Below are 14,052 nucleotides of genomic sequence, written 5' to 3'. Positions count from 1 at the left end.
AGCTGTTTATAACTCTTCTTTTGAATATCTGTATAGTAAATGAAATCGTGAAAACGAGACATGAAATATGTTTGTTTTTTCTCCACTGGTCAACACACACTGCTAATAAAGTTGGGCTTGATTCCAGTTCATTTCACTTTCTTCTGTTGCCATCAACACCTCTACCCACTGGCTCCCACCAGGTATACCTTTCTTCATGTACAAAACGGTTGACAATGTGTGACCTGATTAACTGATGGCACTTCACAACAACTGAAAATGATCTTGAAGAATTTAGCTCACACATCAACAACACAGGTTTATTTGATGGCACTTAACAACAGCAACCATGTGCAGCTAATAATGATCTTGAAGAATTTAGCTCACAAGGCAACAGCACAGTTTTATTTTTACAACAACAAAAATTAAGTTATGCCTTTTAAACGAATGCCTATTAGTAGGGAGGAGTAAGAAGTACTCAAAGTGAGCTATTCAAGATAAGTTGCCAAGCTGCACACAAATCCCTGCAAAGAAGAGGTCAAGTGACACTAATACCATCCCATTTACTCTCCTCTACAATCAAATGTTGTCTTAGGCTGGGTTCTCAAGAGAAGCAAAATCAGTGATGCATATACATAAATTAAACAAGAGATTCAATTTAAGGAAATGCCTGAAGCGATGGTGGAAGCTGAGAAGTCCCAAATCCTTGGGTTAATGGTAGACTGGATGGAGGCTTTTCCTGAGTCACGTGGTAACAGGGGTGGATGAGCTCAAACTCTGTTGGTCAAGTGAAGACTGCTGGCTCACAGTGGGAGCTAGAAAATCAAACCTCTGTAGTCAGGAGTCAGGCTGCTGACTCAGATCCTAAGAACCAGAGATTAGAGGATGATGAGGTGAATGAAAATTCAAGAAAGAGAGAGTTTTCCAGAACATCCATACAAGTGGGCTTCCACAAGTTGGTGGGAAAATTCCATTATTTCTTGATACCTTACCAAGGAGCCCTGGTAGCGTAATGGATTATGAGCTGGGCTGCTAACCACAATGTCAGCAGTTTGAATCTCCCAGATGTTCCATGTGAGAAACATGAGACTTTCTGCTCCAGTAAAGATTTACAGCCTTAAAAGCCTTATACAGGGTGGCTATGAGTTGGAACCAACTCGGTGGCACACAACCACCACCACCACCACCTTACCCACAACATATTTTGGCTGCAGAACATAACCCAAATGAAACTTTCCTATCAACTGACTGGCTACTTGCTTCAGATCACAAAATGAAAATGATTAGATATCTGTCAAACTACCTAGACCAGTTGACATATAACATTAACCATCACAGATATCATGTCAATGTATCTGGATAAGGACTGTCAAACCATAGTCATTTGGTTGTGTTAGGTGCCACCTAGTCAATTCTGAGTCAGTGATCCAATGCATAGCAAAATTAAACACTGCCTGGACCTGCCCCATCCTCACAATTTTTAAGCTGGAGCCCATTGTTTTTGCCACGGTGCCAATCCATCTCATTGAGAGTCTTCCACTTTTACACTGACCCTCCACTTTACCAAGCATGATGTCCTTCCCCAGAAACTGGTCCCTCCTGATAACACGTCTAAAGTATGAGAGACGAAGTATCGCCATCCTGACTTCTAAGGAGCATTCTGGCTGTATTTCTTTCAACACAGATTTATTTGTTTGTTCATCTGGCAGTCCATGGTACTTTCAATATTCTTCTTCAACACCATAACTCAAATGCATAAATTCTTTTATGGTATTCCTTATGCATAGTTCAGCTTTCAGATGAATATGATGCTATTGAAAATAACATGGCTTGGGTCAGGTGCACCTTAGTCCTCAAACTGATATCTTTGCTCTTCATCAAACACCTTAAAGAGGTTTTTGCAGCAGATTTGCTTAATGTAATGAGTCATTTGATTACTGCTGCTTCTATAAGTGTTGATGTGGATCCAAGCAAAATGAAATCTTTAACAACTTTAGTGTTTTTTTCCATTTATCATGATGTCATCTCTTTGTGAAGTTGTGAGGATTTTTCCTTTTATATATACTGCAGTGCAATCCATACTGAAGGCTGTAGTCTTTGATCTTCATCAGTATTTTAAATCATCTTCACTTCCAGCAAGCAAGGTTGTATGATCATAAAATTTTGACATGCTTAGTTATAAATTGGACTATGTGGCATTGTGTAAACAAGAGGAAGACACATTAGCACAAACAAGGAAGTATGTGGAGGAGTCAGGTAACCTGTTTTATCAATCGTGAAGCCTTTCTGTTCTTTCCCCAGTCACCTGTCCATCCTACTTCTCTAACTACTGCCCCAATGTTTGCGTGATGGCCATCACTTTACTTCATGCAACTGCCTCCTCCCAGATGCCCTTGACTGCCTTGCATGTGTACAGTGCAAACTACTATGGTCCTTAAAACCATAACATTATAGACCTAGAAAGCTCATTCAAGAACATCTAGGACAGTGGCTTTCATTGATGCCTCCTCCTGCCCTAATTTTTATTTCAAGGTTTCTTATTGCCATGAAATCTCCATCTTGCATTATATCTCTTAGTTTGTTGTTGTTTGGTGCTGTGGAGTTGACATTGACTCACAGAGACCCCATTTGACAAAGCAGACCTGCCTCATAGCATTTTCTAGGCATTTCTCCTGTCGAGCTGGTAGTTGGGTTCAGCCACTAATCTTTCAGCTAGCAGCTGAACACTTAACCATTTTGCCACCGGGTTCCTCTAATCCCTAAACCCAAATCTGATATTGACTCATAGCAGAATCCTGACTCACAGTATGGCTACAGGATAGTGTAGAAGTCCTTCATAGGCTCTCATAGGCTGTAATCTTTAGAGAGGTGTACTATACCACAGTTTCACAGCTAAGCAGTTAATCATGGGCCACCAGGGATTCTTTTCTCATCCCTAAGAACAAAACAAAACAAAAAAGCCCATTGCTGTCAAGTCAGTTTTAACTCATAGTACCCCTTTACACAGGACAGAGTGGAACTGTTCGCTAGGGTTCCCAAGCCTCGTCTTTCTCCCTCAAAGTGACTAATAGGTTTGGACCTCCTACCTTGTAGTTAGCAGCCTAATGCATAACCCACTATGAAAACAAGACTTCCTGTCTTAACCTCGTTGTTACGTTATTAAGTACTGTCTAACTGGTTCTGACCCATAGTTACTCTGCATAGGGTTTTCAAGCAGTAACTGTTGGGTTTGAACTGCCAACCTTGCAGTTAGCAGTCCAGTACTTATCCTGCAGCACCACTCTAGGACTCCCTCTTATCCTTTGCTCCAGTTGTGTCCCATCAACTTGGTTCCAGCTTGTAGTCACCCTGTATAAGGGTTACCAAGGAGCGGCTGGTGAGTTTGAACTGCTGAACTTTTTGTTAGCAGTCCAGTATTTATCTTACAGTACCACACTCTTAACCTTGTTTTTAAGTGCTGTTGAGTTGGTTCTGAGTCATAGCGACTCTGCACAGGGTTTCCAAGGAGCGGCTGGTGAGTTTGAACCACCGACCTTGTGGTTCAAATTGACCTTGTGGTCCAGTGCTTTATCCCACAGCGTCAAGCCAGGATTCCATAGTTGTTGTTGTTGTTGTTCTTAAGTACTATCGAGTCGGTTCCATCTCATACTGACCCTGTATAGGATTTCCAAGGAGCAACTGGTGGGTTTGAACTGCCCATCTTGTGGTTTGGAGTCCAGTGCTGATCCATAGCGCCACACCAGAAATCCAGCATTTCATCAGAGGGACTAACACTGCTGTCAGGATTGAATATATTCAGTAGCCAGAGGCAGCTGCCATTGCGTCCAAGTAAAGCCACTGCCTTCTCTGACTCGCCCATAATTTCCATGAGGACAGTCAAAAGGATCAGATAGCCCTACCTCTCAATCTTGTTCTGATTACAATCTGTTACGTTTTTGACTATCTGATTACAATCTGGCTTTGTTATTGACTATTTACTCCAAAAGTAAGTAGATTAAAAAATATGGTTGAACAATTCTTTTTTCAGCCTTAATGCAGACAAATCACCTTGGAATTTTGTAAAAATACAGATTCTGGTTCAGTAGGTCTAGAGTACAGTCTCAGATTGGGCATTTCTCAATGCAGAACTTCAAAGCTGCTCATTGACAAAGCATACTTTGAGAAGCAACATTGTAAATAATATTTACAAATTTGAAACATGATAGAATCATAGACCATTCTGATTCCGTAAACAATTAAGATTCTCTTTTTGTGGGTAACAGGATATTAAAAAATGAATAGTGAACAAAAGAGACATGGTCCTTCAAAGATGTTACCATCCAACAGGGAGAAAAATAATACCTATTTTAAATACATAATGTGGCAAATTCAGGGTGCTGAGTAAGAAACTCTTAGCCCAAAGACTACATGACCAGCATCCGTGGTGGGCAGAGGAGATGTCTTGGAAGAGAGACTGAGAGAGAAGAGTCAGAGTACATAGAAGTAGAACCAAGGGACAGTGAAAACATGAGAAATTCATGTTAAGTATTTCAAGAAGAAGTGAGTAGTTAGATGAAACAGAGAAGTCCGGAGTGGGGATAGGAACTCAGGCACCCAGCATGTACAGACTATGTAAGTCCATGGCCATACATGAAGTGTGTGGCACTGTCGGAAAAGCACTGGTCAACAGCTCAGGCCAACCAGCAGCTCCTCAGAAACCCTATACACGGTCACTATGCATGAGAACCAACTCAATGGCACTAACGACTACAACAACCTATGATATGGAGTCCTGGTTTTATGATGTAAGATAAGCACTGGGCTGTTAACCAAAAAGTTAGTGGTTCAAACCCACCTGCCATTCCTCAAACACCCTATTGTTGTTCAGTGCTGTCTAATCAGTTCTGACTGGTAGAGACCCTGTATAGTGTTTCCAGGGAGCAGCTGGTGGGTTTGAACTAACAACCTTTGGATAGCAGTCCAATGCTTATCCACCAGCCCCACACTGTTGTTGTTTTTAAGTGCCATCACGTTGGTTCCAACCCATAGCAACCCTATCTAAGTTTTCCAAGGAGCAAATGGTGAGCTTGAAGCGCCAACCTTGCAGTTCAAACTAACTTTGCAGTCCAGAGTATTAACCCACAGAGCTACACCAGAACTCCCAAAAGCCCTATACAAGGTTGCTATGAGTCATAACCAACTTGTCTGCACTTAATAACAAGAAGAGAACATTAATAACACATGTCTGTTATATAATTAGACATTGTTGTTGTTGATAAATGCCACTGAGTCAATTCCAACTGATAGCAACCCTGTTAGAAAAAGATAGCAAATCACTTCAAAATGAATGATGATTCACTTTCACTGATTTTATGTTTTGCAATCTCAGTTTGAGGCAGACAGACGAGCTTTTATCATCACTCTTAACTCGTTCGGCACTGAATTAACCAAGGATGATCGAGAGTCCCTTTACCCAACCTGTGGCAAGCTCCATCCTGAGGGCCTCCGCCTGTTGACTCAAGCAGAAGACTTTGAACAGATGAAGAGAGTAGCGGATCATTACGCAGTAAGTGTTTATACCAGATTCCCCTTAATGTCATATGGTCCCCCAAACAACATTCCTTCGTATTTTATCATACATCAAGTTTACATTTCTTATCTAAAGCAAGCCCAGTGTTTTTAACTATCTCTTCCCAAGAAACATTTCAAGTTTCTAACCTCGACTTGCAATATTAAAGGATTCTATGGACAAAATATTGAATGGTAGAAAGCATCAAAAGACGATGGAGTACAAATTGAAATCTTTCCACACTGGAGAAGCTCACTTATCTATGGCAAGAAATTTGGAAGACAACCACCTGGTCAACTGATTGGGAGAGATCCATGTTTGAGGCCATTCCAAAGAGACGTAACCCAATGGAATGTGAAAATCAACAATATAATTAATACCACACACAGGTAAAATTTTACTGAAAATAATTCAAAAATGGCTGCAATAGTACATCAACAGGGAATTGCCATAAATTCAAGTTGGAATCAGAAGAGGACATGAAACTAGGGATACCATTGTTAATGTTAAATGGATCTTGGCTGAAAGCAGAGAATACCAGACAGATGTTTACTTGTGTTTTAATTGACTCTGCAAAGGCTTTCAACTCTGTGGATCATGACAAACTATGGATAACATTGCTAAGAGAAGAACAGGTATTTAGAACGCATAATTATTCTATGAGGAACCTAAATCAAGAGACAGTTGTTTGAATAGAACAGGGGGATACTGAATGGTTTAAAATCAGGAAAAGTGTGACCAGGGTCATATACTTTCACCACACTTACTCAATCTGTATAATGAGCAAATAATCCAAGAAACTGGATTAGATGAAAAAGGATGTAACATTAGGATTACAACCCACAATATGCGGATGATACAACTTTGCTTGCTGAAAGGAAAGAACAATTAAAATACCTACAAATGAAAATAAAAAACTACAGCCTTCAGTATGGATTGTATCTTAATGTAAAGGAAACCAAAATTTTCACAACTGGGCAAATAAATAACATGATGATGAAAAGAGAAAAGATCAAAGTTAATAAAGACTTTCTTTTGCTTGGTTCTACAATGGACATCCATGGAAACAGCAGTCAAGAAGTCAAAAGTAATACTTCATTGGCAAATCTGTAGCTCAAGAGCAAAGATGTCAGTTTGAGGACTAAGGTGCCCCTCACCCAAGGCTTGGTATTTTCTATTGTCTCATCTGTATGTAAAAATGGGACAATGAGTAAAGAAAACCACAGAAGAATGTATGTTTTTGAATTGTGATGTTGGAGTAAAATATTAAAGGTACCATGGGCTGCCAGAAAAGCAAACATATCTTTGTTGGAGGAAGTGCAGCCAGAATGCTCTCTTTGGCTGAGTCTCCACTTTACCAAGTATGATGTCCTTCTCCAGGGACTGCTCTCACCTGATAACATGTCTGAAGTATGAGAGATGAGAGATGAAGTCTCACTATCCTGGCTTCTAAGGAGGGACCATCCATAAAGAAGGACATCATATTTAGTAAAGTGGAGGGTCAGTATAAACGAAGAAGAGCCCCAACAAGATGAACTGACACAGTAGCTGCAGCAGTGGGCACAGATGTGACAATTATGAGGATAGCACAAGACTGGGCAGTTGTGCTGAGTCATAACTGACTGGAAAGTACCTACCAACAGTCCAAGCTGGTAGCTTGTGTTTTGTTTTAAGATTTCTGCCAAGCAAGTACTTGTTAAATTTCCCAGGGAGTGGTCATTTGAGCACAAAGTGTTTTTTTAAAGCAAGTTCCCCAAGAGACTGCTGCAGAGTTCTCAGAGTTATTCAAAATAGCCTGACCTAGCAATCTTTTCAAATGTGGAGTGAGTAAACTGGGTGAGACATTGAATACATACAGTTGACTACAAAGGAGAATATGGACACATGGAATTATACTATTGTTGTTAAGTGCTGAGTAGGTTCTGACTCATAGCAACTCTGTATAGGTTCTCCTAGGAGAAGCTGTTGAGTTTGAAATGCCAACATTGTAGCCAGAAATAAAAAAAGGAAAGAGGTTAGTATCCAGCTATCCTTGGAGAGCCTGAAGCTTCCCAGCTCAAGATTGCACTCCTCCTTCCTCAGACTTAAAATAGTAATGTATATTACCTGCAGACAGATTTTCCAGACTACAATGACACTCTTTCCTCTTCCTGCCTGTGTCTTTAAACTTTCAAGAAAGAATCTGAATGAAAACACGAATGTAGCTATTTGGAGAACTTTCCAGGTATGGTGCTATAGGATACACATTGGACCACAAGGTTGGTTTAAACCACAAGATCAGCAGTTCAAATTCACCAGCCACTCCTCAGAAATGTTATTTATACAGGGTCACTATGAGTCAGAACCACTCAACGGCACTTAACACCTACAGTCTAGCACTGCCTGAGACATCCCCCCCACACACACAGCCCCTTTTTCGTGTTCTTGATGTCTTAGGTAGATGCTTTTATGATGTCAGTGATTGTCCTAGGCTTCTGAAAAGAATACCAACAGCCCCCCACACACACACACACATCATAACAAACAGGCACTGGGAGGAGCTAACCTTTTTGACATCAGATCATCTTTTGCATTTGTGTGGATACCAGAATGATAAGACTATATAAATGTGTGCATGTATAAATATGGTTTGCATATTTATCCCTCTTTATTGTGAGTGCCCCAGGTGTTCCTAAAGCAGGTTTCCTGATAATAAAGGCATGTCTCTTTCTTTGATTATCTGAGATGTTTGTGAATTGGACTCAATCACTCCAGTACATTGGACCCATACTCATGAGCTGACATGAATGTGGAAATTGGCTCAAACAGTACACCATACATTGAAAGCAGAATTATTATTGCCTATAGGTGGCGTCGTGGGCTAATGCATCAGACTGTAAAGTCGTTTGAACTGCAAGGTCGGTAGTTCAAGCTCACCAGCTGCTCCTTGGAAACCCTATACAGCATTGCTATGGGTTAGAATCAACTTGACAGCACTTAACTACAACAACATTGCATGGTCAGCAGTTCGAACTCACCAGCTGCTCCTCAGAAACCCTATACAGGGTCACTATGAGTTGCAACTGACTTTAAGGCACTTAAGAAGAACAACAACAATTGCCTTATAGGTCCGAATAAGACAATAGGCTAGAAAATCATCCACAAAATAGTCTCTCAGTACTTGAATTATTTTGCACTTACTCAGAAGACTAATGATCCTATAAGAAAATATTCAGGCCTTACGGCATATACTTTTAAACAGATTCAAAACTTCTCTATTGCTTGAAAAATACATTCTTATACATTTATGAGAAATGAGGATTTGTTTTGTAATAATCTCTTGTCTTTGTTTTTAAGGTTTACAAGCCATTATTTGATGCCGTGGGTGATGGCAATGGGGGAAAGACATTGGAAGATGTGTTTTATGAACATGAGGTATGATATCACTGGAAATACCATCAGCCTACAGAAATAGGGTCCTGGTGTGGGGCTGTAGGATAAGCACTGAGCAGCTAACCACAAGGTCACTAGTGGCCCCTCAGAAACCCTATACGGGATTGCTATGAGTCTGAACCAAGTCAACAGCACTTAACAACATTAACCTACATATGGTTTTGAAGTCTTGGTATGGCACTGTAGGATAAGCACTGGACTGTTAGCCACAATGTTGATTGCTCAAATCCACTAGCCACTCCTCAAAAATCCTGTACAGGGTGCTGTGAGTCAAAACTGACTCTACAGTACTTCACCACAACAACACATGCCATTTTAAATATTTTCTTACTTTGAGTTTTCATTTTACAGTTGATTGGGCCAATGGATTTAGCACATTCCTAGTTTGAGAGGGCATAGTCCATGGCTAATTAGTGCTGTCTCCTTGGAGTATGCTAGGAGTCAAAATCATCTCCACAGCAGTGGGTCTCCTTGGAGAGACAGATCCCTATGAATCATAATGGCTTCATGTGTGGTTGTCTTACCCAAATGAATGTGTTCCAAGTGAAGCTGTGGAAGGTATGCAAGTTGTCAATAATTAAGCTAGGACATCCTAATGATCAAATACTAACTATCCTCATGGTATATGCTTTATAGGTGAATCTCTCATGCCCTGTCTTCAAGAAAGGGCCAACCCATGATTATAATGATAACTCATGGATTTTCCTTGTTGTTAAGTTCTGTCAAGTTAGTTCCAACTCATAGTGACCCTGTGTAGGCTTTTCAAGGAGTGGCTGGTGGGTTTGAACTGCTGATCTTGCAGTTAACACTCCAGTGCTTATCCTACAGCACAACACCAGAACTCCATTAACTCATGTGTACAACTATATAAAAATCTATCCAGAGAGTCTAGATTTTTCTGTTTCCCTAGAAAAGGCAGGAGAATATTTAACTCATTTATAGTTAATTTCTGGGCTACTGTTAAATTCATCACACATTGTTGGTACCAGATAAGATCCCTCAAGCCTAGAGAATTTTTCTACTGTATATTTTTCTCTTCTCTGAAACTATTGCTGCTTCCATCTCAACCTGATTGAAGCGGTCAGAACTAAGAGCCAAACTAAATCCTCTGCCATCAAGTTGATTTCACACAGTGAACCTATATAGGGTTTCTGAGACTGTAAATCAGACAACCTCATCTTTCTCTTTGGGAGCAGCTAGTGGGTTTGAACTACTGACCTTGAGTTTAGCAGTCCAACACTTAATCCACTGCCTTGAAGACTCCTTAAAACTATCAGAGAACCCTGGAATTGACCCAAACTTTCTGGTTAGACATGCTCCTGGGAGCAGTATAGAACCTTCCTCTAAGTCCTGCTCTGTGGAATTTCCCACCAGCTCTCTAATGCCTGTCCTGGAAGGAACTGAGTTGTTATTGAAAGAACTATAAACGATGTAAATTAATATGTTAGGGATGTTTTTGAATTCCACATTGTCGCTCTACTGCTACAAGAGAGACTGATAAGGAAGCTGTCCTTGGCAGAAAATATGAGGGGCTTCAAAAGGTTTATGGGAAAATTCCATTATCTTTTCATTTCAGTTTTCCATGAACTCTGTAAAGCCCCTATCGGTCTCTATTACTAAGAGTAGGAGCTTCCACTTCCTGATTACTTTTCTTGATGTTTTCAGAGCTGCATAGAGGAGTCTCAGCACCTCCCTTTTTTCATTCTAAGAGTCAACATGAAAAAGAACAAAGGAAGAGTTACTTTCAGATGTTAACCAAATCAGGGGAAAAAAAAAATTCTTTTAAGTTTCTTTTTGTTGTTAGGTGCTGTCAAGTGGGATCCAACTCATTGTGACCTTATGCACAAAAGAACGAAACATTGCCTATTCCTGTGCCCACTTCCTAATCATTGTCAGACTTGAGCCCTTTGCTGCAGTCACTGTGCCATTCCATCTCCTTGGGGGTCTCTCTTTTTTTGCTGAGCCTCCACTTTACCAAGCATTTGTCCTTCTCCAGGAACAAGTCCTTCCTGATAATAGATCTGATACACGAGAGACAAATTCGTCCATCTTGGCTTCTAAAGAGCATTCTGGTTGTACTTCTAATACAGATTTGTTTGTTTTTCTGGCATTCCATAGTACTTTAAATATTCTCCTCCAGCATCATAATTCAAATGCATCAAGTCTTCTAAGGTCTTCCTTATTCGCTGTCCAACTTTTACATGCATATGGCATTTGCATGTGAAAACTTACCTAAAATTTTACAGAAAGAAAACATTCCAACTGTATGTGAAGTTGCTGCAGTATACCCTGAGAAATTCAGAATACAACTGAGTTTGAATTTCAGGGGTTCATATCATTAACCAGAGGAGGCACAGGCTGACTGCCTTTTTCAAATTGCACACGATGTAGTCAAGGAGAAATAATTTACTTACCTAAATGAGATCAGCCCATTAACTGAAATCCAAATAAATATTACTGCTAAGTTATACACACACATAAAAATCTCATGGGAATCTTTGCACTAATGTTTTGGGATGCTCCCAAACGTATTTTTATAATGTAAGACTGTCTCTACATTTATCGGCAGATAGAAGCTTTCCCTTTAGTCAAATCACCACTGTTTGGTCTATTTGGCCCAACTTGGCTATTGCTGACTAGAAATGAGCTTGGCACAAGCAGATTAAGTACAAACTATAGTTTAATATTATTTCATTAATGGAATGGGACAGCACTTAACAACAACAACAACAATGTGTTGCAAATAAATTGAAGATTCATGTTTTGTTTTTGTTTCTTCTCTCCTCAGGTACAAATGAATGTGCTGGCATTCAACAGGCAATTCCACTATGGCATTTTTTATGCATACATAAAGCTGAGGGAGCAAGAAATGAGAAATATCGTGTGGATAGCAGAATGCATTTCACAGAGACATCGAACTAAAATCAATAGTTACATTCCAATTATATAGCCTAAGGGAAGTCTGCAAATGCAGAAAATCATAAATAGTGAAAGGATGTTATAGAGGAAAATAAAAGAAATATGTTATCTAGGATGCATAACACAGTAAACACACTGCACCTTACATAAATTGCAGAATCACTGGAAATACAAAAAAACAACTCAGAAACCAATGATTTCTTTTTTCCAACTGCCTTGAATCTTGTTTCCACATTTATGTCTCACTGTTCACTGGCCCTCAGACTAATTTCACTTAGCCCTATCATACTTTTCTTATTCTTGTTGGGCTGTGTTAAAAATCAGGACTAATAAAAGTGTTTTGTGTTTACATGCAGCTCAAATGCCGAATGACTATTTTTTACTTGTTACTTCCCAGTAGTTATTGCTGTTAGGTGCCATCAAGTCAGTTCTGATTCATAGCAACCTTATGCACAACAGAGCGAAACATTGCCCGGTCTTGTACTATCTTCACAACTGTTGTTAGGGTTGACCCCATTGCTGCTGCCACTATGCCAGTGTATCCCGTTGGGAGTCTTTCTCTTTTCTGCTGACCCTCCTCTCTACCAACCATGACCCTCCTGATAACATGTCTGAAGTATGAGAGACAAAATCTGGCCATCCTGGCCTCTCAGGAGAATTCTGGCTGTACTTCTTCCATGGTACTTCTAAAATTCTTCTCCAGCACCATAACTCAAATGCATCAATTCTTCTAGAGCTTCCTTATTCAATGTCCACCTTTTACATGTATATGTTGTTGTTGTTGTTAGGTGCCATCATGTCAGTACCAACTCATAGCAAACGTATGCAAAACAGAATGAAACACTGTCCTATCTTGCACCAACCTCACAGTCATTGCTGTGCTTGAGTCCGTTGTTACTGCCAACTGTGCCAATCCATCCCATCAGGGGCCTTCCTCTTTCTCCATGATGATTCTCCACTTCACCAAGCATGATGCCCTTCTCCAGAGACTGGTTCCTCCTAATAATAAGTCTGAAGTATGAGAGACGAAGTCTGGCCATCCTGGCTTCTAAGGAGCATTCTGGCTGTATTTTTCCCAACACAGATTTGTTTGTTCTTTTCATGGTCCATGGTACTTTTAAGATTCTCCACCAATACCATAGCTCAAATGCATCAATTCTTCTATAAGGCTATTGAAAATACCATGACATGGGTCAGAAGCCCCTTAATCCTGAAACTGAAATCTTTGCTCTTGAACATGTTACAAGTGGTCTTGTGCTACTTGCATAGATCTGCAAAAGTCCAGAATTGTAGGTAGCCAGCATGGGCCATATTTGATGGGAAATAGTGTAGCTTTTTCCTTGTTTCTTTTTTCAAAATAAAATTTTATTTTATAGGTTTGCAAAATACCATTTTTGAAAACTAAGATTTTTTACAAACTAAAAATGCATCAGTAGCTCTATGACAATAGTGGGGCTATTGGTAGACTTCTGGTTCCCCTAAGTCTTGTAGTACTTGCTAGCCAGTACAAAGTTCTTATTGTAAAAATTGGAAACCAGTTTTAAAATACAGTGAAAGTCATATTCCAGGTAGCAAGGAATAGGTCCTAATCAATAGAGGTAACTGTCATTTGACTTTGTTGTTGTTAAGTGCTGCTGAGTCAGTTCTGACTCATAGCAACCCTGTATAGAGCTTACTAGGAGTGGCTGGTGGGTTTGTACCACTTACATTGCAGTTATCAGTCCCATGATTATCCTACAAAGCCAGGACTCCATTATTATGACTTGGTAGCGTAATGGTTATGAATTGGGCTGCGAACCGCAAGGTCAGCAGTTTGAAAGTACCAGCTGGTCTGCGGGAGAAAGATGAGGCTTTCTGCTTCCGTAAAGATTTATAGCCTCAGAAACCCTATGCAGAGTCTCTATGAGTTGGAAATGACTCTATGTCACTTAATAACAACAACAACATTAATTTAGTAAAATACTAACACAATTCAGTTAATGTCTGCAATATTAAGCATTTCAGAAAGCAAAAGGATTGAGTGTAGCTTTTTCCTTTTAAAAGTAATGAAGGTATATAATGCCCTTTCTACTTACATTAGCCCCGGGAACCCACTGCCATCCAGCCAATTCAGACTAAGACTGACCCAACAGGGCAGAGGATAAGGGTTCTTTTGGGTTTCTGAGACTGTAAAT

At 40.0% G+C, this 14,052-nt stretch overlaps 1 protein-coding gene across 1 annotated transcript in view; it reads left to right on the top strand.

Annotated features, from left to right (window-relative positions):
- ATP6V0D2 (ATPase, H+ transporting, lysosomal 38kDa, V0 subunit d2) overlaps positions 1–11,909 on the top strand; it is an 89,508-nt gene extending 77,599 nt beyond the window's left edge. The window contains exons 6-8 of the mRNA XM_006859235.1: positions 5,348–5,524; positions 8,864–8,941; positions 11,748–11,909. Coding sequence (XP_006859297.1) covers positions 5,348–5,524; positions 8,864–8,941; positions 11,748–11,909 — 417 coding nt within the window. The remainder of the gene's footprint in view (positions 1–5,347; positions 5,525–8,863; positions 8,942–11,747) is intronic.
- The last annotated feature ends 2,143 nt before the right edge of the window (positions 11,910–14,052 follow it).

Source organism: Chrysochloris asiatica, unplaced genomic scaffold, assembly GCF_000296735.1.
Source record: "Chrysochloris asiatica unplaced genomic scaffold, ChrAsi1.0 scaffold00031, whole genome shotgun sequence".
NCBI lineage: Eukaryota > Metazoa > Chordata > Mammalia > Afrosoricida > Chrysochloridae > Chrysochloris > Chrysochloris asiatica.
This window is presented reverse-complemented; position numbering and strand designations above follow the sequence as displayed.